This window comes from Enoplosus armatus, chromosome 1 (genome assembly GCF_043641665.1).
Source record: "Enoplosus armatus isolate fEnoArm2 chromosome 1, fEnoArm2.hap1, whole genome shotgun sequence".
Lineage (NCBI taxonomy): Eukaryota > Metazoa > Chordata > Actinopteri > Centrarchiformes > Enoplosidae > Enoplosus > Enoplosus armatus.
In genome coordinates this window covers 1,791,169-1,817,155 of record NC_092180.1, presented here as the reverse complement: position 1 = coordinate 1,817,155, position 25,987 = coordinate 1,791,169, and the positions used below count along the sequence as shown (strand labels likewise).

Sequence of the window (25,987 nt, the reverse complement as noted above, 5' to 3'; positions counted from 1 at the left end):
GTCTTTGCTGTGCAGCTGCAGCAACGGAGTATTCATTCAGTGTCCTTTCCAGTCTTGACTTGGTCACTCGTAGTTCATTAACCTCTTTATCTTTCACTCTCATGTCTTCAAGGAATCGTTTGATTACGAAACCCTGTTCCAGCAGCTGGTTATCCTTCTCGTGTAAGGTCTTTTGGTACAACTCATTCCAAACTTTGGTAGCCTCTGCTCCTTGAGGAGTGGCAGATAAAGCAGACAGCTTTGCCTCATTAGTGTCAGCTGCTCTTTGTAGAGTATTCATCTGTAGTTTATGAGAGTCTAGTTGCTGCCTCAGTTCATTAACTTTCTGACTTTCTTTATCTTTTAAGTCCTTCAGGTCATCTATCTGTTGCTGTAACACAAATTGATTCTCCATATAGGAATGTAATTGTTTCTCATCTGTATTTTGTGGTGATAGTGTTTTCTCCATTACATGATCCTCAGACTTTTTACTTTCCTGCAGTATGTCCAGAGCCAGTTGGTCTCTTTCAGACTCAACACTCAAAATCTTTTCTGTGGCCTGCTGGAGGAGATTCTTGTGTGTATTCAGCTCAGCTTCAACTTGGTTACTTCTTTCCTCTAAAACTGATATTTTCTCAGAGCTTTTCTTCAGTTCTTTCTCGAAGTGTTCACAGGCTGACAGCGAGGTCTTCAAAGAGCTCTCTAAATCTAAAATCAGTTCCTGGTATTTAATGCAGTTTTGCTGCAGCTGGTTTATCTCCTGATGTTTTTCTTTGAGTAACTCTTGCAGTTCTTTCTTCACATTCTTGGACCCTTCATTGCCTCTCTGAACCGTCTTGAGTTTCTCCTCAAACGCTCTGACTAATTTGAGCTGCTCCTCCTCTTTTTCTTGACGAACTTGACTACTCATCTCTTTACTAGCTGTCAGCTGAGACGAAAGCTGTATGTTTTGGGTTTGCAAAGCAGTAACAGACTCGGTCAGTTCATCAATACTTTCAGAGTTCTTGAGGATCACAGTTTCCAAATATTCATTTTCATTTTTCACTTTGTCTGAAATCTCTTGAACATTTTCAAGCTCCTCCTGCAGAAGAGACTTATCGTCCTCCAAGATTCTCACCTTCTCATTTAGGCTAATAGTCTCTTGGCTATGTCTGTTAATAATGTCTTTGAGCCCTTTAATGACATCATCTTTCTTTCCCAAATGCAATTCATGATCATTCTGTATATTCTCAATTCTTTCAGAAAGATTTTGCTTCTCCTTTTGTAACAAGTTGTTGATTTCCAATTGAGCGCCAAGTTCTGTTTTCTGGGCCTCAATCTGGGCAGTCAGTGAATTATTCAAACTGAGCGCTTCATCAAGTTTAAGATGCATGTTGTTTGTGTATGTATTTGATTCCAAATGCTTCTTTTCCAATGAGCAGCTAGTTTCCTCAAGGTTTTCTGCCAGTTGGTGATTTTCAGCCTGCAATTCTGTAAGCTTGTCTCTGAGATCCTCCGATGACTCTTTAAGTTTGCAAATCTCAGCCTCCAATTCTTGGTTTTTATCAGTCAGCTTGCACTTCGCCATTTTGTGGTTTTCTTCAAGCTCAGTCAGCTCTTTTCTAATATTCTGATTCTCTTCCTCCAGCTCCTCGATCTTCTGCCTTTTCTCTTTGGAATATTTGTGCATCCTCTCTTTAATTCTTCCATTTTCTTCCTCCATCTCTCTAGCTTGCTTCTCCAGAATCTCCATCTCACTCTCATGTTTGTGGATTTTTCTGAGGGCTTCTTGTCTATCTCTTTTGGCCCCCTCCAAAAGCTGTCTCATCTTATCCATTTCACTGCTAACATTTTCATAAGCTTGCAAAAGAGACTCGTACTCTTGTTTCAGCTCAGCATGCTTTGACTTCCACTTGGACAGCTCGTCTGTTTGAGAGTCCTTAAGAGATTCAAGCTGGCAGGAAAAGGCTTGTTTCTGCTGGGTGATGTTTTCTATGGTTAGTTTCAGGCTTTCACAGGCTGCTGATAGGCTGCGATTATCACTGAAGACGCCATCAACTTCGGTGCTGAGCTCGTCTTTCTCCTTGCACAGAGATGACACAGAATTTTCCAGGTCCATATTTTGTTGTTTCAACTTCAGCACTGATGATTCCAGAGCAAAATATTCGGCTTCTTTAGCTTTATGTTTGGCTGACAGCTTTTCCACTTCTTCCTTGAGTGTTGCATTTCCCTTCAACAGCTCTTTCCTAGACACTAAAGCTGCTTGAAGCTTCCTGGTTAGGAGAGCAATTTTGCTTTGGTTGTCCTGATCATTCATTTTGGTGCCATCTTCTCGAGATTTCTGAAGCTCATCAGCCTCTGTTCTCAGCGTTTGAATGGCACTTTCATGTATTTTAATTTGTTGCTGTAATTGCATTTCAAGCGCAGCAATTAGTTCTTCCTTTTCTGAAACTCGAGCCTGAGAAACCAACAAGGCATCATCTCTCTCCTTTAGTTTAACTTCAAAGTTTTCAGCACAGTTGCAAGACAAACTGTGCCCTTCTCTGTTAACATCTTCCTTCAGTTGCATATTCAGCGTGGTTACCTCATCTCTGAGTTCACTGCTTAATCTGAAAGCATTTTCTTTTTCTTGTTTTAACAAATCCAAATTATTTTGTTTTTCAGTAAAATGCAGATGAGCTTTTTCAAGCGCCTTGGTCAAAACACCTTTGTCCTCGCTGAGCTGCTGCTGTGTTTCTGCTAATGTCTTTTCGATGGTTAAAACGTCCAAGGATTTCTGTCCAAGTTCCACTTTCATCTGATTACTTTGCTCCAAAAGTGTCTTGTTTTCTTCTTTCAAAATGTGAAGTTTTTCTTCATTTGCACGCAAGTGTTCCTCCAGTGCAGACTCAGAGATGCTTAGCCGGGTCTCCAAAGCAATCTTTTCATTAACTAAAGCTTGCTTCTCCTGTTGGGTCTTTAGCTCAGCAATTTCTTGATATTTTTTAACTTCTTCCGTTTTCTCTTTTACTTCTGTATGAGCTTTCTCTAAGTCATTCTCTAGCATGTGAAGTTGTGAGGTCAAAGCTTCCGCTCTATGCTCCATGACTACGAGAGCCTCATCTTTACTTGCCAACTCAAGAGCCATGCTCTCAAATTTGGATTTAACATTTTCTAGCTCTGTCTGCAAGTTTGACAGAGAATGGCACTGGCTCTCCTTCTCAGCCAGTGACATCTTCAAATCTTGTAGAGTTTTATCCCTCTCATCAACAAGCTGTCTTAAAGTGCCCAGTTCATCTAGATCAGACAAAGAGTTTTTGCGGAGGTCCTCCAGTTCCCTGACCTTCTCGTCAAAGTTTAACTGGACAGCGTTGAGCTCATTCGTCTGCTGGCAGCGTTGTTCCAAGAGAGCCTTGTAGTCGTCTTTCAGTTCAGCTAGTTCTTGAGTTAACTTCTTTTCATTTTCTTGAGCTTTCTTCATTGTCTCTTTGCGTGCCAGCAAGGCAGCTTGGGCTTTTTTCTGCAACATTGCCTTTTCAAGCTTCATCTGTGCCAGCTCATTTTCTAAATCAACAGCAGTAGCAGTGGAGGACGATCTGTCCTTAAACTCATCTTTACATGTCTTGATTTCATTTTGAAGCTCTTCTAATTTCTGCATCCAGCTGTTTCTGTCTCGCTCAAAGGCTTCTTCTTTCTCAGCAGCACTGGACTGTAGCTGCTCGATAAGGCAGCTTTTCTCACTCAGCGTTGACAATGTTTCTGACAAACACACTTCTTTCTCATTCAATGTTTCTTGCAAAATTTGCTTTTCTGACTGAAATTGTTCCACAAGTCTTTCAATTTCTGTTTTGTGTTCAAGAATCTCTCCTTCTTTCTCAATAATTTTCTTTTCAAGAATAGAAACGTTTTCTTCATAAATTTGTGCAGTGGCTTGAGTTTGATTTGTTACTTCCTGTAACTTATCCTGTAAAAGCGAGACCTCAGTTTTATTGTTTACACTCTCTTCTTTTTGCTTTTCATATTGCTCAATTTTTTTCAACAGATCCTTTCTAAGGATGAGAGCAGCTTGAAGCTTCTTCTTAGTTGCATCTTTCTCTTTTGATATCTTGGCTACTTCACTCTTTAAATCATCATTTTCTTTAATCAGCTCAAGCTTCTCTGAATTCTTGGTCTCAATTTCACTTTGACAGTGTGAGATACGTTCCTCTAGCTGCTGAGAAATCTCTTCAAGCCTCTTCGTGGAGGTTTTGTGTTCTTGCTCCATGCTTTCTAATTGTGCTATTAGAGATGTTTTTTCCTCACCAAGTTTCATTCTTTCATTTGCGGCAGATTCCATGACTTGGGCGATGGATGCATCTTTATCCCTTAACTGCTGACTAAGTCCAGCAAGTAGTTCCTTCTGCTGACTAATCTGAATGCTCATACAGTTGACTTGTTCATCTTTTGCTTGCAAGTCACTGTATAAAGAAGAATGTTTGACAGAAACTTCTTTCACTTTCTCTAACTCATCATTGAGCCGAGTCTGTAGGTGCTCTACCATGTCTTGCAAAAGAGTAACTTGTTGACCCTTCTCATTAATACTCCTCTCTCCTTCATTAAGTGTTTTCTGTGTTTTTTGTAACTGTGAAATGGTGTTATCAAACTCCTTTTTCAAGGCATCTACCTCAGACTGATGACTATCTTGTAATCGTCTTATCATGTCCAGTAAAGAGGCCGTGTCTTTATTTAAAGCAGCTGATCTCTCAGATGTGGTTGGTGGCGAGACAGAGGAACCTTTGTCAGTACCATCTTTTCTCACTACAAGTTTTTGTAACTCATGTTCTGCAGCTTTTAGAGCCTGTTGTAAAGCATTGTTGTCATTATCCTTTTCCTGGACAGATGCTAATACCGTCTCAAGTTGAATCCTGGATGCTGACGCCTCCAACTCTTTTGCGCTCAGTTGATCAGAACCCTGTCTAATTGCAGACGAAGCCTCTGCTAGTTTCTCCTGCAAACTGTCCAAGTCTTGTTTCAAAGCAGTAACTTTAACATCTTTAGATTTCATTTCACTTTCAACACTTTCCAATTGTTCTGCAAGTAGATTCTTATCCTGTTTTTCTCTATCCAGAACTAACAGCCATTCTTTCTCAGAATCCTGCAGAATTTGCTCTATCTTTTGAATGTTTTCTTTTAATCGAGAAAGTTCTTCATCTTTGGCACTAACCTTTGCTTGAAGGCTCTCCTTCTCGGACATCATTTTCTCCATTATTTCGTTCATGCTGCTGGACTGCTGCTCCATTTGAACCTGCAGCTCCCCCTGCGATGTCCATATTTGATGATGTCTCCTTTCCAGCTCTTCCTTCTCTGCAAGAACTTTTCTAACTTCCTCTTGCAAATGTGTGTTTTCATTACCGACAGCAGTAAGAAGCTTCTGGTGCTCTTCCTTTGACAAACTAAGCTCCTTATTTAGTCTCTTATTTTGCTCTTCTAGTTTCTGCATTTCTGAAACCAGTTGTGATGTGTTTTTGGCCTGGGATGTGTACTGACTGTTAATTGCATGGAGAGCCATTTCTCTCTGCTCAAGGTTTTCTGTCAGTGCATTCATTTGTGCCACAACTTGAAGATGTTGTGATTTGAGTCTTTCTATTTCAACAGTCAGCAGTGACACGCTTGCTTGATGAGAAGCAAAAGCTTCATCCTTTTCCTTTGACAGACTGGAGTTCAGGTCTTCGGTTTTCTCGAGTTTGTGATGGAGTGCAGATAACTCATTTCTCAGTGTTTCTATAGTGGTCCTTTCTGCCTGATATTCGTTATTGGTATCATCCAATAACTTCCTAAGGTTGGACACCTCATCAGACCTTTGGGACAGTTGCGCTCTCACATCTTGCAACTCCTCTAAGTTAGTTGCATATTTCTCTTGTAGGTTGTTAAAGGCACTTTGTGTTTCTGTGGCAGACTTTTTGAGGTTTTCAGACTCAGTGGACAGTAACTGAATTTGACTCTGAAGCTGTGACACCAACTCTGTGCTTTCCATAAACTGAGATTTGAAGAGCAAAGCCTCATCTGCTCTTCTCTGAATATCTTGAAGAGACTTTGATCGGTGCAAAAGAGCTGCATCTTTTTCCTCCAAGGCTTTTTTCAGATTTTCCACTTCAGATATCTGTACTTGGAGGGTGTTGTTGAGCTTTGTGACTGATTCTTCAAGGTGTGAAACCTGTTCTTTCAAGCTCTCACACTCTGCCTCTTTGGCTTGTAGATTTGAATTGAGATTTTCAACGGCAGCTGAAGAATGACTTTGATATTCAAGACTTGACTGTTCTTTTTTCTCCAAAGTATTTTTCAGTACGGAGGACTCTGAAGTAAGACCGTCAACTTGACCACTGAGTTTAAAGACAGAATCTTCAAGCTCTGAAACTTTAGCATTTAAACTGACATTGTCGTCTGCCCTCCGTTTCAGCTGCTCCTCCTGATCTGCAATCCTACTGTTGAGCTGCTGGATCAAATTCTCCTGCTGTTTCAGGGAGTCATCTTTTGCTTGCATTGCCAAGTTAAGCCCCTCCTTCTCAGAGCATGCTGTTTTGAGATGTGTGACTTCTTCGTGTGCTTTGGACAGCTCTGTCACAGTTTTCTGAAATTCAGATTTTAATCTTATATTCTGGTCATTCAGTGCTTGAACGTTATCTTTAAAATCAATAATCTCTGCTTTCCTCTGATCCTCCATCTGTGTCAGCTGACAGTTTTCTGCAGTGAGTTTCTGTACAGCAGTCTTTAGGTCGGTAATTTCAACCTCCATCTCTGCAGCGTTGTCATTCATGGCACCAAGCTGACTGCTAAGTGCAATCACTGATTCATTTCGTTTATTCAGCTCATCTTTGCGGTTCTGAAACTCATTTGTTACTTCTTTTAATGTCTTTTCTTTTTGCTCCATCTGCTGTTTCGCCTCCAAGCACTCTTTCCTGAATGAGTCTACCTCAGCCTGCATCTGTGATATGAGGGACTTCTGTAGCGTGACTTCATTCTGATAAACGCAACATTCCTCTGCTTTCTGCTGAAACACTGCGTCTTTCTCCATCAGCCCCGACTTCAGGACAGATCCTTGTTCCTGAAGCATAGATATAGTATCCTGAAGTTGCAGCAGTTGGTTCTGCTGAGCTTCCAACTGTGAACTCTGTTCTGACACTGTTTGTTCTTTCTCATTCAAGGACACGCTGAGTTGACCAACTTGGTTTTTAAAGCCATCAACTTGCTCTTGTAGACTTTGAAGTTGTTCTTCTCTTTCCCTTAACGTTTTTGAAAGATTAGCACATTCATTTGTTTTCTCAAGCAAACCTGCAGAGTTTGACAGTTCGCTTTCCTTGAGGATCATTTTTAATTCATCTGCTGCAACAGTAAGCGTCTCCCTCTCCTTCAACAGGTCGTCAGTTATTTTCTGATTTTCTGAGATTTTAATTTCAAGCCGGGAATTTTGTTCTCGGAGTGAACTCCTCTCAGTGGTTAGCTCTGAAACAGATTTGATGTTCTGTGCTAACTCCTCTTGTAGTCTCTGATTAGCTTCTGTTAGGCTGCTAATCTTCGCACTAAAACTGGAGTTCTGTTCAAGAGTTGTTTTAAGCTGTCCATCAAGGTCAGATCGAACCTGTGTTTGCTGAGCAAGTTCCTTTTCTCTTGATTCACAAGCAGCACGAAGTTGGTGGTTTTCCTCAGTCACAGCCTGGATGTGGCTGTTTAAGCTAGCCAACTCTGTTTGCCTCAGCTCTGCTTCAGACTTAAGCTTTCTGGCATCTTCTTCCATGAAACTGATTTGGTCCCTCAGAGACTGAACAATCTTGTTTGTATCATTCAGTTCGTCTATGTGGTTTTGACACTGTTGTTTTACATTTTTCAACATTTCTTCTCTCTCTTTTATTTGTTGGCGAAGTTTTAAGTGTTCTTCATTCAGTGATTCGGCTTCTGCTTGCAGCTTGGACACAGTGTTTTTCTGGTGTGTTACCTCATTCTGCAAACCGTGGTTCTCTTTCAACTCGGTGTTCTTCTCCATTAACGTAGACTTCAGACTGCATTCCTGTTCTCGAAGCAGAGACAGTGTTTCCTGAAGTTGCGTTTGCTGGTTTTGTTGGGCCTCGGTTTGTGCTCGAAGATCACTGACAGTCTGCTCTCTTTCTGCCATGTCATGCTGGAGCTGGTCTACCTTAGAAGTCAAGCTTTGCACTTGCTCCTGCAGTTGCGTCACCCTCTCCTCCCTCTCCCTGAGTAACTGGCTGAGACTACTACATTCATTTGTTTTTTCCAGCAGAATCTCTGAGTTTGAGTGTGTGCTTTGCTCAAGAACTCTATTTAGCTCATTAGTTCGAACAGTCAATTCCTCTTTATCTTTTTGTAGCCCTTCAATTATTGTGTTGTTTTGTGAATGTTTCTTTTCCAACATGGATATTTTGACTTGCAAAGAATCCTTTTCAACAGTAACTTCTGAAATTGTTTTTACGCTTTCAGTTACTTCCAGTTCAAGTCTCTCTTTCTCTTTTGTTAGGCAATGTACTTGATTCTCAAGACTGTGATGAAGTTCAAGAGCTGATGTAACCTTCTCACTGAGTTGATTTACATTCTGCTTCTGTAGCTCAAGCTCCTCAGTCAGCCCTTTAAGGTTTTCTTGCAGCTGCTTTTTCTCAGTCTTAAGGGTTTTTAATAGGTTCTTGAGTTTGGAGATATTTTCAGATTTGTTCTGAAGTTCATTGCTCAATTTCTCATTTTCTGAATCTCGGACTTGCAGTTCAGTGTTGAATTTCTGCCTCTCATCCTTGGCATGTTTATCAGTTTCTTTCAGTTGGTTTTCCAGTGAAGCTATGGTTTCCAGTTTCTCTTGCATCTTCATTTTGATGTGCTCATCACTCCGTACTTGTTCCTCTAATTGGTTGGACAATGTCTGCATTTCATTATTGTATTTTTCCACCTGTGCTATTAGTTTATTCTGTTCATCCTTGAAAGATTTGAGTTCTTTTTCATACATCTGTTCTTTATCATTAAGCTGTTGCTGTAGTTGCTCATTGCTGGTATTTTCGTCCTTGAGCTGCCAAACGAGTCCTTCTGACTCCTGCAGCTTTTGGGTGGATAAAGTCAGCTGTTCCTTTAGTGAAGTGATGTGTGGTTCACATTCAGAAAGATGATTACGATGGCTCACAATCTGTTTCTGGATCTCCCCTCGAAGGTCTTGAATAGTTTTCTTGTCCTCTTCAGCCTGCTTTATCAGATGTTCCACCTCAGCCCCTCTAGACTCTCTTTCCTCTTTGGCCTTGACCAGCTCCATCTCGGTATCCTTGAGGTTCTCGACCAGCTCTGTGATCTTGCTATCCAGGGCTTGCTGGTCTGAACTCTGGGAGTCTCTGATAATCATGGCCTCCCGCGTTGCCTTACTCAGTGCATTCTCTACATGAACCAGGTTCTCTTCTTTGACTTTGATCTCCTGCTTCAGTGCTGCGACCTGTTCTGCATACTCCACCATGTTACCAGAGAGGGTTGATATCTCCTTGTCCTTTTCCAACAGGGTATCTTTAAGGCTATCAATTTCCCGCTCACAGCTTTGAAGGTCATGAATGAGTTGGGCTCGTTCTTCCAAGTAGGCGGTATTTAGTTTGTCCAGCTCCTCGTTTGTCTGATCAAGCTCAGTTTGCAAAGTTTCTATGGTGATTTCCTGCTTTTGTGTCTGAAAATGAGGAGATAGAAAACAATGATGAAGCATCGAGTGAGGCAGGAGAATTTTTATCACTAGTACAAACCTCTTATCACATTTTCATTATGGTAGTGTCAAGGACTATTAACTGATTAACCGCAAATATAAATAAATAAATAAATGATGCTGATGTGAAGTGAAAGATTTCTGAAAATACAAAGATTGATTGATTCAATTCATAAAAATCACACCTTCTCCTTCAGCACACTCAGCTTCTGCGTGAGGTCGGCGACTTCTGTTTTCAACTCGAAGCACTGTTTCTCTGAGCTGCTGCATTTCTTGGAAACATTCTCAAGCTGCAGAAGAAAAACAAATTAACTATTGCTGGATATTGAACTGTGACAAATAGAAACAAAAAAAATGAGTCAAAGCTCTTACAGTGTGCTCAGTCTGAAGGAGCTTGTCGGACACCTCTTTGTACTGAATTTCTTTTTCACTCAAAGATTCTCGGAGGCTGTTGATGAGCTCAAGTTTCTCAGACGTCTTGGCCAACGTATTCTCCTTCTCGATGAGTGAGCTTTCCAGGCACTCCTGTGTGTTACTCAGTCTAAAGAACACAATCGGATCAGTTAAAATAAACTCAATTAAAACATTTAACAATTCAAAAATATCAAATACCGGGCTATATGTCAATGGCCAAGTTAAAAAAACAGATATCAGGCGGAGAACACCGCTCACAGGTACGATGACGTTGTGTCAGTTTTGGAGATATTGTCCAAGCCCTGTTTTTTGTCTTTAGTGCAAGTTTTGTCAAAGCTAAATGATCTGCCGCAATGAGAGGAATGTAAAAAATGTTTTGTTTTTTTTAATTCACACACCACAATAAAAATAATGATAAATCTTCTCAACTGACTTTCGTGAATGAATGAATGCACTCTCATTTCAGGGTGCATGTCTGTCATTGGATAAGAAGTCTAATATTTTACATATCATAACATAATACAGGTGATCTGTGGGTTTATAATGTTGTAATCTGCTTGAGTAGGATAAATGGAACCTACTCATGTACATTTAAGGGCAAATATCAGCATCTTTAAACCGATGAACAGAGGTCAATTTAACTGTGGCTTATGGTTTGGCATATAAAAATCCTCTTCATACCCCCTTTCACATACTGTGAAGATTAGATTCATTTGGTGGAGGCTGATTTCACCGGATGAAACTGTCCAAGCAGACTACATTATTTGGACTTTTCTTAACTTATGGAAAAAGAGCGTGTGATGAGAAAGAGTTTGACAGTTTGTCACTTTGCCCGATGGTGACATTACAGGATGGTTTTGGTGACTCATTTCTGTGTTTTGTATTTTTAAGCTGTTTGGTGTAACAAACCTCTGTTGATAAACCGTAATAGAAGCAGCAGCTGTGGATACATGTTATAGGAGCAAATGCAAAAGTAAAGACTGAATGACTTCCTGAACTTGACCAGACGTTTAACCTCCAAACTATTAAGGTATGGTACCATTAAGTTTTTATTTTATTTTTATTTTATTTTGTAGAAACCAGGATATGAAGGTGGATATTACAGGATGAAGAATTAGTATGTAATCAGAAACAAATGTGCAGCTTATATAAATTCTTTCACTCTGTCCTGATACATTTCAATGTAATTAGAGGCAGTGAACTGATTTCTGCTGTGTATGAACAGCTTACCCTTTGAGCTGTTCGTTGAGACTGCTGACCAGTAGCTGATGCTTCTCTGCATCTCTGCTCTGTTGACTTCGGACGCTGGCAAGTTGGCTCTGTAGTTTCTCTGACTCATTCTGTGATGGCAGAAAAAAGAAAGATCAATATGCAAAGATTAAATTCTTGAAGCTGAATGAAGACATTTCTCACTGCACACAGACGTAGACGACAGCAGACCCGCTGGAGAACAGCATCAAAAGAGACTTGTAATTAATTGTCACTGTTGTTGTCACCATCAGACTTGTTGATATTATATATTTATTTTCCCCATGTGGTAATAATGAACTTTGATATTCACCATTTTTGACAGTTACAAAGTTAATCCGTGAGGTGTGATTTATGACACCCAGTGAGTCTGCCACTAAACATTGCACTTGCATCATTTGAAAAACAGAACGTGTCCGAAATTAAACAAGCACACCACACCATTAGCCGTCACCGCCAGAGGTGCTCTCTAGCGCACACATACATGAGAGACCCAACACACCTGAGAGACCCAAAATGGCTGCTCATCTTCATCTACATCAAACGTCACCTGTGTTAGAAGGGTTTGTTACAAAATCCTAGTCCTCGGGGGAGGGAACATGCAATTCACTCATCGTCAGGTAAGTAATGACTAAAAGTTATATTTCATAGTGTGAGTGTAAGACAATATCTAACAAGACAAATACTGGTTTGACTGAACCCTGGGGCTACGAGATGGTGTGTAATGGTGGGTGCAGTGAGGTTACCTGTAAAGTCTCTATGCGGGCCTGCAGCTGCAGTCGATCCTCCAGATCTTGACAGCGCTCCTCCAGACTCAGTATCTGCTCCTGCAGTTGGTTCCGTTCCAGCTCCAGCTCCTCCACAACAGACCGCAAACCGTCTGCAATCATCAGGAATGTGAAGAGGTATTGAGAAAGTGAGAAATAAAAGAGGTGGAATTAACTATACTCTAACAGGATAAACAACAACAGAATCATGTAATACTGCTCTGAGTTTCTCTATTTACAGAAATACTATTTTCATTTTCAATTCTGCATCCATGAAACTCAACACTTCCTGCACTGATGTTTCAGATTAAAAGAAAAGTGCATCTCTACTGAGCATGGGCTAATTAAAAGGATAATCTCTAGCAGATTAACTAACCAGAAGACAGGGTGAGAAATGCAATTCCAGGGCTCAAGGTTTAATCACAAACAACCAAAAAATACATCAGTCGGTTTTCCATTTAAAACACAACTCCCGAATTATAATTTCCATTTTAGTTTTTATTTATTATTTTAGATAATTGCTGATGTATTTTTTGGCTTTATGGCAAGCAGTAGCTTGAAATACAGGATGAAAGGAAATTAAGGAAAAGGGCATGCAAACAACAAAAAAACAAAACTTACCACAGATGGGGAGCATCTTGACACCTACATTTACATGATCTCACAAGAATTCAGTGCATTCAGTGGACTAATTCCAACAAACACTAGCCAGCTCAACCAGCATGCACGTGTCCAAAGAAAATACTGGAAACTGATGAAAATGCAAACCAATGAATGAGTGTTTAACTCTAGGGATTATATCAATTGTCCCAGAGTTATATTAAATAAATGTGAGATTTAGCTTGCTACAGTGTGACCCAGCAGATGAGTCCACAGAAACGACGGCAAGCTGAACCAAGCTAATCCCTTTAGTATGTAAAACACAACAACCCAATATAGATAACCCAGGTCTTACATTCACAATAATGGCAGGTTAGTTGAAAAAAAAAAAAGACAAAACCAACCAACAGCCACAATCCAACTCTCAATAAAATAAGTTTGGAGTGTTATGGTGAAAATAAAATAATGTCAACCCAAAAGTTTCCCAAAGTAAACCGTGTGCATGCTAGTGTAAACTGTCTAGCGGGTCTCACACCTGTGTCAGGAGTACTGTACTCGGGCCACCAACCTCCCATGTTCTCTCCTTCCATCGGGGTTGTGCTCTCAGAGGTGCTCCGCGGGTCCTGGAAAGGGGCCTGCCCATCAAATTCAAAGTCCTCCTGCAAGTGGGATAATCTTAATTGAAGCAGAGCAGTGACAGTTTATAAAAGCACCAATTCTTTAAAGATAGCTAAGCACCTCCTGGTCCAGCTCCGTACTTAATGTACTCATCATCTCCACTCTCAAAAAGAAAGCAAATAAGTGTTTCAATTTGACCTGTACTTGTTACGGGACTCGGACTTTATTCATTTCGTATGGGAAAGGGTACTAACCAACATTTAAAAGTTTTTGTGAATAACGAAAGATTGGTTGAAGTCGAGCAGTTAGCACATTTGGAGAAGATGTTGCTCTTTGTTCCCTCAGCTGGAGCTATGACACTGGAAACATCACAGCACATATAAGCATTTGACAAACGTCTGAAAGCATGCTGGTATTACCACGGCGCAACCACAGTAATGTCAGCTTGTCCACCTACCTGCAGACTTCGTTGGGCTGGAGCTGCCAGCTTCTTAGCCCTGTGTTGGCCGAGCCCCCGAGCTTGAGCCAGCTCCTCCTCCAACTCCTGCTGCCGAGAGGCCAGTGCTGGATCAGAGCAGCCAGGAAAGAACCAGTCATCCTCAATCAGTTTTGTGCCACAGGGAAGGGGAAGGTTGGTTGCATTGAGGATGTATTTATGGATGGGAGGTGGGTATAAAATGGGTCGGACAGAATGATGGCAGAGTGAAAGAGGACATTTTTTGAAGACGACAGAGATGGAGAACAGATAAGTGTGTGGGCATAGATGGTGTTGGTGGTTTTGATGAAGAGGAAGATGAGGCACTTTTAACACCACAAATAAACTTTGTAACATAGAAAACAAGTTTCATCCAAAAGTGAAAGCAACAATAGAGACAGACTGTAAGAGAAGTATGGAGACAGAGACTGAGAGAATCAAGGATGGAGAAGGAGAAAGTTACTCAAACTCAAAGATATGTATGCACTTTTGTATTTGCATTAAGTCTGTGGACCTGAGAAACATTTCAAAAGCAACATTCTGGTCAGAGCCATGCAGACCTGATTTGCATAGCAAAGGAAAACAGCATTCAAACATGTGGGAGACAGGAAGCAAAAGTGGCTGTGGGAGGAAGGAGAGGGTCCGTTTTCATGAGTCACACTTAAAGCCAATGTTTCACCACTGTTTCTTCAACAGGGAGATCAGAGAGTAACTCCAGCCAGGTACAGATCTGAGCGGGATTCTTGCAGTGCTTTTAATTTTATTGGATTTTTATTTAGCAGCATAGGATGCAAGCAGGGCAATGCTGAAGTGATTAGGCCGAACAAAACATGTTCCCATCTGTTTTGTGACAACAGGCTGATTTTAATGTGCTGGGGAGGGAAGGGGGGGGGCAGCTCAAAGCAAAGGGTGGGGCAGAAAAGGAAAAGGAGTTCAGTGGGTTAAGCAGTGGTCAGTGTTGGGTTAAGCAGAGATGGACTCTATTCAAAAGGACTATGCGTATCATACCACATTATTATAACGGTACGGTATTGAATATGGTTTAGAACATCACTGGGTGAGATGAGCTACACTATTCATGTAGAGAAAAACAAATCTGAAGCAGAATAGAGCCAGTCTGCCTACACTGACCACAGCAGCAGGGATGATATATGGAGGATGTAAGAACAGGAGAAACATCGCACATGAAGCCAAAACAGTTAGTCCTCTGTTACAGTGTCTTAAAAGTAAATCCTGCTGGTTTCCAATAGGTTGTCTGACACCTGATGCTTTGCAGAACACTGTGTTTCTATGGCACTGATGTGCTTCATAACGATTGAAAACATCAAATTTTCAACAGGGAGGGCAAATAACTGACCCCCCCCCCTGCAAAGTCAAAACCTAACATATTAACTCTACCTTTAAGTTATGGCTTTGGTTATAAATAATGTAAGACACTGTCACAAAGAGTTGTTGCTGCTCGTTGCTGGCAAAGATATCGTGGGCTGCAAAAGCAAAACAGAGAAGCAAAAGTTCAGCAGGTGTTGATGTTGGTGAAGCTGTAGTCAACATGTCTTATTGTTTTATAGCAGTTGAAACACCATACATGCTATTGTCACCCTAAAAGCCACATCAGAGCAACTTGTGTGTCACACAAGCCTCGCAGTTTCCACCTCAGCAATAAAATTGTAATTACAGTATTTCAAGCAGCACCAACAACATAAGCAGGTTAGTGTATGCTTCCCGCCTGGATTACATCACCAAAACTTACACCAATAGGAATGATTGGATTGAATGGAAAGGTGAAAAAGGAACATAATAGGACGTAATGTTTCAAGAAAGGTTTATGGTTTTTCTGTCAGCACTAGAAGAAACGGCGTGACGCACAGCTCCACAAAACTCTCTCCACAAAAAGTCTTTCAGAAAACGTGTAAATCACTGTGAGGGCTTTGTGTTGAGCTGTGAGACTTGAGTCTCATTATTCACACGAGGTTCATTAAGGTCTACTTCACTTCATTGATTCGGTAATTCAACGGTCGTGGCACCAACAGCCATAATTAATGTGAAAGGGACCATTAGCCATTTTATTCTGAGCAGGTTTTATTTGACTTAAATGAATGAAGAACATATTTTGTGCATTACTTCCTTTCATAAAGATTTGATTACTTGTACTTGTCATGTCCATTTCCTACCAGTAAGCTCTCATAAAATCTCCAAATACAATAACTTTAGTTTTGTTTGTATATCCTGATCCTGAAGTAACTCAGACCATCACAAGAGAATACTACATTTGAAAACGCAGACTATGTGAGCTTTATCAGTAATGACTGAAACGATTATTATGTAATGAATAAGATGACTACTTCTCTACCTTTAGCACTATAACCCAGCAAACAAATACATTCTAGATCAATGTTATTGTATGTGTGGAGCATCTGATGCCACAGCTTTGAAGAGTTACACACATCAGTCCTCTTCCCAGAGTTAGTGAAAATATAGCCACCCCACCACAAAAGAAAAATTACAATGTTGTTTGATTATATTTGATATTGGTGGATTATTCCAAAATATTTTAGTGTGGCCAAACCAGAAATCAAAGGATGGAAAGAAGAAACAGAAGGACAGAAGAACAGAAAGGGGTGAAGGAATGGAAAAGAGGAACAACACAGGAGAAGAAAGGAGAAACAAAATGGCAGACTCTGCTGTGCAGCCTGCCACTGTACTGCCTGTAGCTCACCCCACAAAAGGTGAATCTCAGGGGAGCTGCAGGCAGTACAGCGAGCGAGAGCTGCACTGGAGGTTTGGAGGAGCCTGCATGCACAAAACTGATGGGAAACTGTTCTGTGTGGCTGCTCCCATCCCTGGAGCAGGGGCTGGAGGGGAAGAGTGGGGGCGGAGGTCCACGAGATGGGAGGCAGCACAGGGTAAACCAAATGCTCCCCATTAACAATGGTGAGGACAGGGAAAAAAAATTAAGAAAAAGAAAGTAATGTTCAGTCAGACAACAGAGGACTTGTGGTAAACAGTGAAACACAAACTCTGAATCTCTCTCTGCTACAAAACACGATGGTGGTGGTGTCGTCGGTGGTGGTAGTGGGGTATTAGGACAACATACCAGGAAATTATTCTTATTTCCTCCAGGAAATTAACTGAAAATTACACTCAGTTGCCCGTTGATCAGGTTTATTGAATTTTATTCCATTATACTGAGAGGTGTTTAATACATAATAATTATGTCAATTAAAGTGAATAGAATGGAAAGAAAACACTGAGATATTTATGAAATCTTTTGTGCTTAAGTTTGTGTCATGTGCTACAATACACACAGAGCAACCTTTCTTACAGTTATTTAAAGGAAGGTTTTCAATCACATATGGCTTACTTTAGGGATTTAGGATTAGGTGTGCATAGGCAAGTATGCGCAAATAAAAAATATCAATATCTGTGTGTTATCTTCTATGCAATATTAACGACAGACCAGGCCTTTCACTGAATTCTGACCCTGATAGTTACTCCTGGGTATCTCGTGGTGATAAACCACTGAGCCTGTTGATTCCACCTTCATTCACACAAATTGACATTTACATGAGTTTGTGTCATCCACCAGCAACAGCCTTACCCTCTCTTTCCTCCTCCATGTGGCTAATGCGGAGGGCCATGGCAGCCTTCTCCTCCTTGGCCCTGTCCCTGGCGCTGACTGCCTCAGCTACCATCTCCTGCCACTCCAGTACCTGGCTCTGAGTGTCGTCAGCACTGCCTGACTCACTTGCCTGTGACCAGAAGGAGCAGAGATTTACAGGAGACCAACAATGAGCAGGTTTCATCAACTGTACACCAAAAGAAAAAGCCTGGATCCCGGACCTGAGAGGCAGCCCTCTTGGTGAACTGCTCCAGGTCTGCTTGTAGTGTCCTCTGTTGCTCCTCATATACCACCAGCTTAGCCTCCAGCATTTCTAGCAGAAAACATCAAACACACAATGTTCACTTACGCATCAACGCATTGCAGATATAACTATAATTATTAGGACAAACTTTAGGGTTTAAACAAACAAAATACATGTTCAATGTTCTGGTGTTTCTGCTACACTTGGGAAAAAGCACGAGCCACTAAGGTCTGATTTTGTTACCGTTCTTTGCTTTGAGCTCCTCATATTGCTCCACTTTCCAGAGGTTCTCCTCTCTCTCCTCCTCCAGTGCTGTGATACGACTCCGCAGGGCAGTCAGGTCTGGGGGTGCACCTCCAGCCTAAAGGGGACAAAGTAAACATTGACATTTCTAATCTGGATAAAAAGTAGACATTCGCACGCTGTAGAAGATCAAATGTTACAGAGTTTCCTATAATTCCTTTTGGATCAATTTATGATTTTTTGATGCCACATTAACATTAATAACAAGGGGGGATTTAAATTTGGGGGGAAAAAGTAACCGGTCATCTCTAGAAAGGAACATACTAACTATAACATCTTGAAGGTGAAATGTAAAACTGTCATCTAACCTGGCTTTTCTTCAACTCCTCCTCCAACTGTCTGATCCGAGATTTAGACCAGGCTTTCATTTTCAGGAACTTAGCCTCTGATCTGCTGGCTTCGTCCGTTTTTTGTTTTGCTTGGGCTGCAAAAGTCAGATGAAGAGAGAAAGTCAGATAAACATGGTTTCTGAAGATATCCCACAGATTTACATTTTCCATTACAATAAATATGGCTAACTGTTTTATTAAATCAGGTCATTTGTGTCTATTTTAGAAAATGGGTAAAACCTTTAATAAAAACAAAAAACGAAAATATGAAAAATAACATAATATCTGTGTGAAAGTCAATTTAAACTGATCTGGCTGATCTGAGTAATTACTGATGAAAGTCTGTAAAAACCAAAAACCTTCTCTCTAACGTATTGTCAAACATCGTTAACGTCTAACCCTTCTTTACTGTTAAAGAAATACATCGTCTTAAACCACCATAACATTTCTTCGGTATTTCTTCTGGAACAGTGAGAATGACTAATCAAAATAAAGAACAGCCAACCTTCCAGCTCAGCTATCCTTTGGATGGAGACTGAATCTACAGGCATGTTTCCACTTCCTGAGGCCTCCTGACTGGCAGGTGGTGCTGCTACCGAGGCCCTCCTCAGCTCCTCCAGCTGCCCCAGGAGGTCCTGCTGTGTTTGGGCCATCTGTGCCTGATGCTGCTCAGCTAATCGCCGCACTTCCACCTGCTGCTTCTCCATCAGGTCGCGAAGTTGCGCTCGCATCACATGCTTCTCTGCCTCCATCTTGGATTCCAGGCTCTCTCGTTCTACCTGTAGGCGACGCAGCCGCTCTGTAAGTTCCTGTGTAGAGAAGAGACGACGAAGAGGCGGGAGAGTTGAGAACGTAACAAAAACATGATGGGGAAGACAGTGTCACTGGACTTAATATTTGAAGAGTTGAGGAATGACGATTACATTTATCAAGGGAGAATACTCTCTGTAAACATCATTAAAATCCAAGCACGTCATCACAAAATAAACACCAAGAGGAAAGGAATGTTTAAAGTGAGGAGGTTCCTGACCTTTATCTGTTGGTCCCTGCCATCCACCTCTCCCTGGAGAACGTCAATGACCTGGGTTTTACCCAGCAGCACCTCCTCCTTCTCATGAAGCTTCTGTTTCAGAGCCTTCAAAAGCTGAGGAGGAGACAACAAAGTACAGAAAATGTTTAATATTACACAACCAGCACAGTAAACGTTCTGTAATAATATCCACTGCCTAAACATCAATAGTCACACAGATTTATTGAGACTAAACTCAACACATGCAGTAATTCCTCGTGTTGCATGTGGTTACAGCAGTAACTTGACTGCTGTGAGTCACTCTTCAGTTTCCTTTGAACAGAATTAAATCTTTAAATCAGAATTCTGTTAAATAACAGAAGTGTTTCCTTGCTGATTTTGAAATGAAATGATTGTTGTCAGTACCTGCTCTAAGTCTGCACTGGCATCAGACTTTGCTGCTAACTTGAAGAGCTCCTGTTCATGCATCTGGTTGATCTCCAGCAGCTGGTTATCTTTCTGAATAATGATGTCTTTGAATGTCTGGATCTAAAAACAAACACAGGGTGTTACAGATACAGACAGTGTTAAGTTCTCCAATAGAAGCATCACTGTGTGCATGCATTTGGAAACAATGCTCCTGTGGCCCCATCCAGAAATATACCAGAGTAACAACCGAGTGCTTTGAAAACCTACGTTCTGTTTGTACATGTTCTCCTTCTGATTGTACTGCTCCTTCTCGGTGACCAGCAGCTCTTTGAAACTGTCTGCCTGCTCCTGCAGCAAACTGTAGCGCTCCTCTGCTTCCCCCACCTTCCTGGTCAGGCTCTGCACCAGCAGCTGCAGCTCCTGCATTGCTCCACTGTCCTCTGTCATCTGAGGAGGTAGAGCACAGTTTAGCGTCAATGAGGACTGACAATATACTACAGAGACCGGGGGAACTTAAATGAATGAATGCCTGGGAATACTGTGTCCTCTGTTGTTATTTCTTCTGTCCTAATCTCACAATGTGACAACGTTTGCAGGTAAAAAGTATTGAAAAAAAGTGTGGCAAGATGATGTTCACACCACATTCTTGTGAGTTGTACAACCTTTTGTTGTGATGCAGGTGCGATGGGCTGATCTCCTGCCAACGCTGTTTGCAGGTGGACGATGTAGGCCTCTTTTTCTGTCAGCTTCCTGTCCCGTTCTATCAGCATGGCGTCCATTTCCTCACCTCTCTGCCGCCGTGACTCCACCTCCTTCCCCTAGAAGGAATCATTAAGTAGTAGTGTTAGAGAAATGAAAACAGATTTCAGTGCCTGTTTGCTTCTCACTCTGGAAAATGTATATCTTGGAAAATCTGAGCTGTCCACCTCAGCCAATTAAACCTTACAAATCATGCCACAATAGAGAAGGCAAGTTTATTTGTGAGACATAAAACACATTAACACAAGGTTTAAAAGAAACACAAGGTAATATTAAAAAAGACAATATACAACACATAAATAAATGTTTTAAGCCCTGATTTAAAAGAACTGAAAGTTGGAGCAGACCTCGAGTTTTCTGGGACTTTGTTCCAGATATGTGGTGCATAAAAACTGAATCCTGCTTCTCCAGGTTTAGTTTGACTCTGGGGACAGTAAGGAGACCTGAACCTGGACCGTCTGAGAGGTCTGGACGCAGATCAGAAATGTATTTTGGCACACACACTGTTGTTAGCCTGGTACTCTGATATGTCAACCACAACAAGTCACAGAGCTACGATCAACCCCAAAGTAAGAGGACCTCACTAACAACACTAACTTGTTTGAAGCCATAACCACGCAGCCCTATTTTGTGATAAAACTCAGGCAAAATAAAATGTTGCTGTAAACAGAAGACATGAAGATATTTTACCATGTTTTCCAGTTCCTCCACTCTTTGTGCAAGCTGCTGTTCTAGTTCATCAACCTTCTTCTTTAGTAAGACAATCTTTCCCCGGCTGGCTTGCTCTCCTTCTGATGACCCCTACAGGGAAACAAAAAGACAATGCTACGAAAACAAGCACTCATTGGATGCATCTGCAGAAGACCAGAAACGAATTTGTGTATCATTGTAGTTATTCACATGTAGTGTCATACCAGCGAGAATGTGTGTGCGTGTATACCTTTTTGCTCCGTGTTGGCGTGCCCTGACCTCCCTGTTGTTTCTTCAGCTCCTCCAGCTGTGTGGTGAGGGAGGTCACCTTGGCCTTGTTCTGAAGACGCAGCTTTGACAGTTTGGCCTCGCATGTCTCCTTCTCCACCTGAATCACAGACAATATGTTCTTTACCTCAAATTGGATAAAGATCAGTTAAGTGCTTAGTTACACTATCAGCTGCAGCACTTAGCAGTCCTTATTAGAACATCGGAGGCCTGTAGTGGTATTTAAACTCCTGTCTGCAGACATTCATCGCGTCATGACTGAACTCTAATCTCACATTCCTGTCTTTATAATTGTGTATCAGACTTTGACTTGGGAGTTTAATTGTTAACTAGACCCGGGTTTTTACTGAATGATCACAGTCAGTGACTAACAGGAGCAGCCGTTGCAGCATTAGCCGACTATTTTGGAAAAACTCATGTGACCAAGTGTGCCTGGCTCAGTCAGATACAGATCCCTGTCAGATAGGCCCCCCAGAGTATTATTTCATTTACCACTAGGAAAATGACATCAAAATATCCAATGGCATGTCATAACACATGGAATTAACATACCAGTATTCTAAATACACAGTGACTGAAGTAAACAGAGGCTCCCGACCAAAACTGAGGAAGCCTAATTTCACTAAAACCCACAAGAACCGCTAGGCCTGGCTTCAGTGGAGTTGCAGTTGATGTTTTCATGCTAATATTTTGACAATTATGGTCATAAAGAGTGCACTTTCAATTAGATAATATGAAACCAGCAAATGAGAGACCCAGACACATACTGAAAACAAAAGCAGGTGCATTTTGTGTTGTGGTTTCAAGTGGTCTCAAGGTAAATACAGCCCCTATTTGGCTATATGGACATAAATAACATTTATACTGTACAGCACTCCAAAAGCCATCAGAGTTTTTTCAACGATTCATTTTAAGTTTGGCTATAATGATGATTTCATAGAGCTAACAGACATTTAGCATGTGTTATAACATGTCTAATATACCATCAACCTCCTCAACACTGCATATAATGTGGGTGTTTCCTTTCAGTTGGTGTTTAGTATAAATCAGCAGCACACCTGTTTACTAGAGGCAGGCCTTGTGACGACAGGGCAGAAGTTGTCCTCACCTTAAGTTGGTCATCTTTGGAGCGAAGTGCTGCATCCTTCTCCCGGATCATCTCCTTCAGCTGAGTGACAAGCTGCTCAGTCTGGGAGAGCCGCTCTGCCATTTCTTCTACAGCGACCCCTCCACCACCAGCAGCTCCATGGGGAGAGCCTGGGCCCTGGGGAGAGAGAGAGGGGAGATGGTGGGCTAGTGACCAAAAAGAAGCACTGTGTTGGGTTTTGAATGCTGCACCAAATGAACACTGGTGTTTGTTTGAGAGCCAGCTGAGAACGTGCCAAATACAATTTCATCTCGAGTTGATCTGGAGTATACGGCCTGCTTTAGAGTGTGCATTGAAGTGTGTGTGAGAGTGAGCGGCACTAGGACGGAGCACCGGAAGACTACAGAACATATATAAAACAAAGACTGTGACTCTTGTGATTTCTGAAAAAGGACCTAAATTGGGGCAATAGGGAGGCACTGAGCCCACATTTTCTTTTACGACACATAAATACTCCAATACAGGTTATCTTTTTTCTTTTTCTATTTAAAATATGTATACCTCTGTGTCAAACTGTTCGGACTCACTCTTTATATGTAAGGTAACATGAGGGTGTAAATATATACCACTACCAGATGCTCATACACCAACATTCTGTATAGACGTGGAGACTTTTTAAAAAAATGTGCGATTACAATTTTAGAAAAGATAGTGACAAAAATTGTGTATTTAAGGGTTGAACAGAGGAAAAGGATTCAAAAGAACATGACTGAGGTGAAGGATGTAGGAGATGAAATGCTGCTCCTGTACCACCTCAGATTAGTAGATGTTTATGTGTAGATGTGTAGATGAGTCTTAAATTACTTGGACTGCTAAACTGAATGTTATTGAATAATTTCAGGAATTTTATCAATAACTGCATTCCTAGCAAGACCTAATATAGAAATATGCAAATAGACTGTAAAGTAAATAGGACGGGGATGCAGGGGGATTTAAGCTGGAGCAGTAGCCCCCCCCTCACAGGAAGTGTGAGCTCTGATTGTCTGAGTCAAAGCCCTGTGCTCAGCAGTTCACCTAATTCCAGTCTAACTGGACATGAAACAGACTGCAAAGCTTTCGCTGGGTTTCCTCTGAGTCAATTAAATTTCTAGTGATAGTAAGGCTGCACAACATGAGATGATTCATGGAAATGGCTGCTGTCTGAGAAATGTTGTCAGTGCTGACTAAAACCAATGATCACTCTGTGGCATTTATTGAATTCTAACTCCTACACGTGTATGAATATAGCAACACTTTGTTTTAATGTCAGACATACACGAGTGTTTCTCTTCACTGACCTCAGTTTCAGCGTGAGACATTTTTACATCCAGTATTTTTTAAACGGTTCAATGGAAACAAGTTGTGAGACATATTACTCATACACAAAATATATGATCATTCTGGATGTAGATGTGTAATTGCAGGATAAGTTACTGCTTACAACAGTGCTTCAATGCCAGTCACCTGACACAATGTGATGAAAAATAAGCACATGTATACTTACTACAGAGCCAGACTCTCCCTCCTCACCAGATAACCATTTCAGCATGGTTTCAGTTTAGACCTAAAACACACACACACACACACACACACACACAGTAAACACACGTAAATAAATTATTGCGGTGGGTTCGTTTTGGGTTCTCCCGTACGTTACTGTTTAATCACCATCAGTTAATCAGTAAATCAGTATTCATTATTCATCAGACCATTTTCTGTCTTAATTTTATGCCCCTCCATGGTTAGTCAGAAATTCAAACCCATAAAGCCGTCACAAACCTTTTAACAATTCTGCCCCACCTGTCAGAGAAAAATACTTTAACTCTGCCTGCTGCATTGATCCAAATATTTGAATGGTCCCTCTCTGAGTTTCATCCTGTCTCAAGTTAAAATAAATCTTTAAAAAATGGACACAGCAAGACAGTCTCAAAATGCTATTTCACTGTGACTTTGAAGGTTTTATATTTCTATCTTGTAGCTTGGAGGTCCTTACACGTCAAATGATGTAGAGAATCAACAACAAACACGGAAATCAAAAGGTAAACCAGACATAAACAACCTAACTCATGAACATGTGTAATTTTATGGTTCACATAAAATAATACAGGTGTAGGTTGAACCTCCAAAGACCAGGACTGATATTGTATTTCAATGAAAGAGCAGGTCGGCCCTCGTAGAGTTGCAGGCAATATAAGACTACGCTCCCTCTGTGTTCCTTCCTTAAAATATTTACAAGCATCCTAGAATAGCAGATAATAGATTAAGGCGTACAGGCTTTCAGGCCAGTTCACCAGGCCAGAAGTAGACCAACAGTCAAGTGAGTGTTGGGATGAATCATAAAGCCTTTGTCACGTTACAGCTGGTTACAGCCCAGAAAGGCACAACCGTGTTTAAAAGCAGACTGGCAGGTGTGTCTCTCGGTACTTGTTGTAGCTGGTGTCCCAACAGAGGAAGACTAAACCGGCCACGACTTGAGGCCTGGTGCGACGCTGAGTACACTGACTGGGTGCATGATCAGCCAAATTCATTCAGTCCAACCCACGTGACGTGGGGAAAAATCAGGTCAGACGAGTTCTCTCACGCATACCACCGCATTTCCTGACTTTCAGGATCCATCATGTATTTACACAAACACAAAACACACGTACTACTTCGTAATGATGGTCACAAGGAGCAGGTGAACTGTGGACGACCTGATGCAGAACGGTTCCCTGACTGTGATCGCGTTGTGGTTTATCATCAAATGGTCTCCTCCGAGGAATACATGGAGGTTAAAGGAAGAGCACGATGAAAGATACTGCAGACAGATGCTAACGCTTCACAGAGACACAGGGAACTGTTTCTCTTAAAGCTGAGGATAATGGTAGCTTTCAAGAAACCCTAAGCTCAGAAAGCCCCTCTAAGTGTTGCTGAATGAGCTGGAGAAAATACTCATTTCATTTCAAAAACAATAATGCAAACAGTCTCGCGTCACTAAAAGTTGTCGGAAGCAGACGTTAGCTAACGTTCAGTTACTAGCTTGCATCTGCGAATATTATACTAACTGACTCACCCGTACCACCGTGAAACAAACGCTTCATACTGCTACCAGAAGAAGGCCTCGGAGTTGAGGAGGTCGTAAATCGACCAGTTATTTAAACAAATACCAGTTATAGCTAACGTTAATCCAGCTAGCTAACTTTATCTTGGCAGCTATGTAGCTACATGCTAGCTTAGCTAGCACTGAACTGCATCTTGACTATCCACTTGATGAATTAGCTCAGTCAAGCAACTCGCACCCGTTAAATATTACTTTTAAGCGATTACCGGAGTCACAGCTTCATGAAGAACCCACCTGAAACATCTCAACGTCGACAAAACCCTGTGAAATTACATTTTATTCCACTTGGCGACGAAATTGCAGAGCTATGCATTGGTCACGTT

At 41.3% G+C, this 25,987-nt stretch overlaps 1 protein-coding gene across 1 annotated transcript in view; it reads right to left on the bottom strand.

Moving 5' to 3' along the window:
* The window catches only part of LOC139295842 (uncharacterized), a 32,269-nt gene extending 6,282 nt beyond the window's left edge, over positions 1–25,987 (bottom strand). The window contains exons 1-21 of the mRNA XM_070918124.1: positions 25,899–25,987; positions 24,069–24,128; positions 22,547–22,702; positions 21,401–21,538; positions 21,151–21,261; positions 20,364–20,519; positions 19,969–20,148; positions 19,699–19,821; positions 19,294–19,407; positions 18,769–19,072; positions 18,243–18,358; positions 17,875–17,992; positions 17,609–17,700; positions 17,367–17,517; positions 13,751–13,902; positions 13,211–13,334; positions 12,055–12,188; positions 11,291–11,400; positions 10,019–10,187; positions 9,832–9,936; positions 5,141–9,613 (exon numbers count right to left, since the gene is read on the bottom strand). Of these exons, the coding sequence (XP_070774225.1) occupies positions 5,141–9,613; positions 9,832–9,936; positions 10,019–10,187; positions 11,291–11,400; positions 12,055–12,188; positions 13,211–13,334; positions 13,751–13,902; positions 17,367–17,517; positions 17,609–17,700; positions 17,875–17,992; positions 18,243–18,358; positions 18,769–19,072; positions 19,294–19,407; positions 19,699–19,821; positions 19,969–20,148; positions 20,364–20,519; positions 21,151–21,261; positions 21,401–21,538; positions 22,547–22,702; positions 24,069–24,113 (7,071 nt within the window). The 5' untranslated portion in view covers positions 24,114–24,128; positions 25,899–25,987. The remainder of the gene's footprint in view (positions 1–5,140; positions 9,614–9,831; positions 9,937–10,018; positions 10,188–11,290; positions 11,401–12,054; positions 12,189–13,210; positions 13,335–13,750; positions 13,903–17,366; positions 17,518–17,608; positions 17,701–17,874; positions 17,993–18,242; positions 18,359–18,768; positions 19,073–19,293; positions 19,408–19,698; positions 19,822–19,968; positions 20,149–20,363; positions 20,520–21,150; positions 21,262–21,400; positions 21,539–22,546; positions 22,703–24,068; positions 24,129–25,898) is intronic.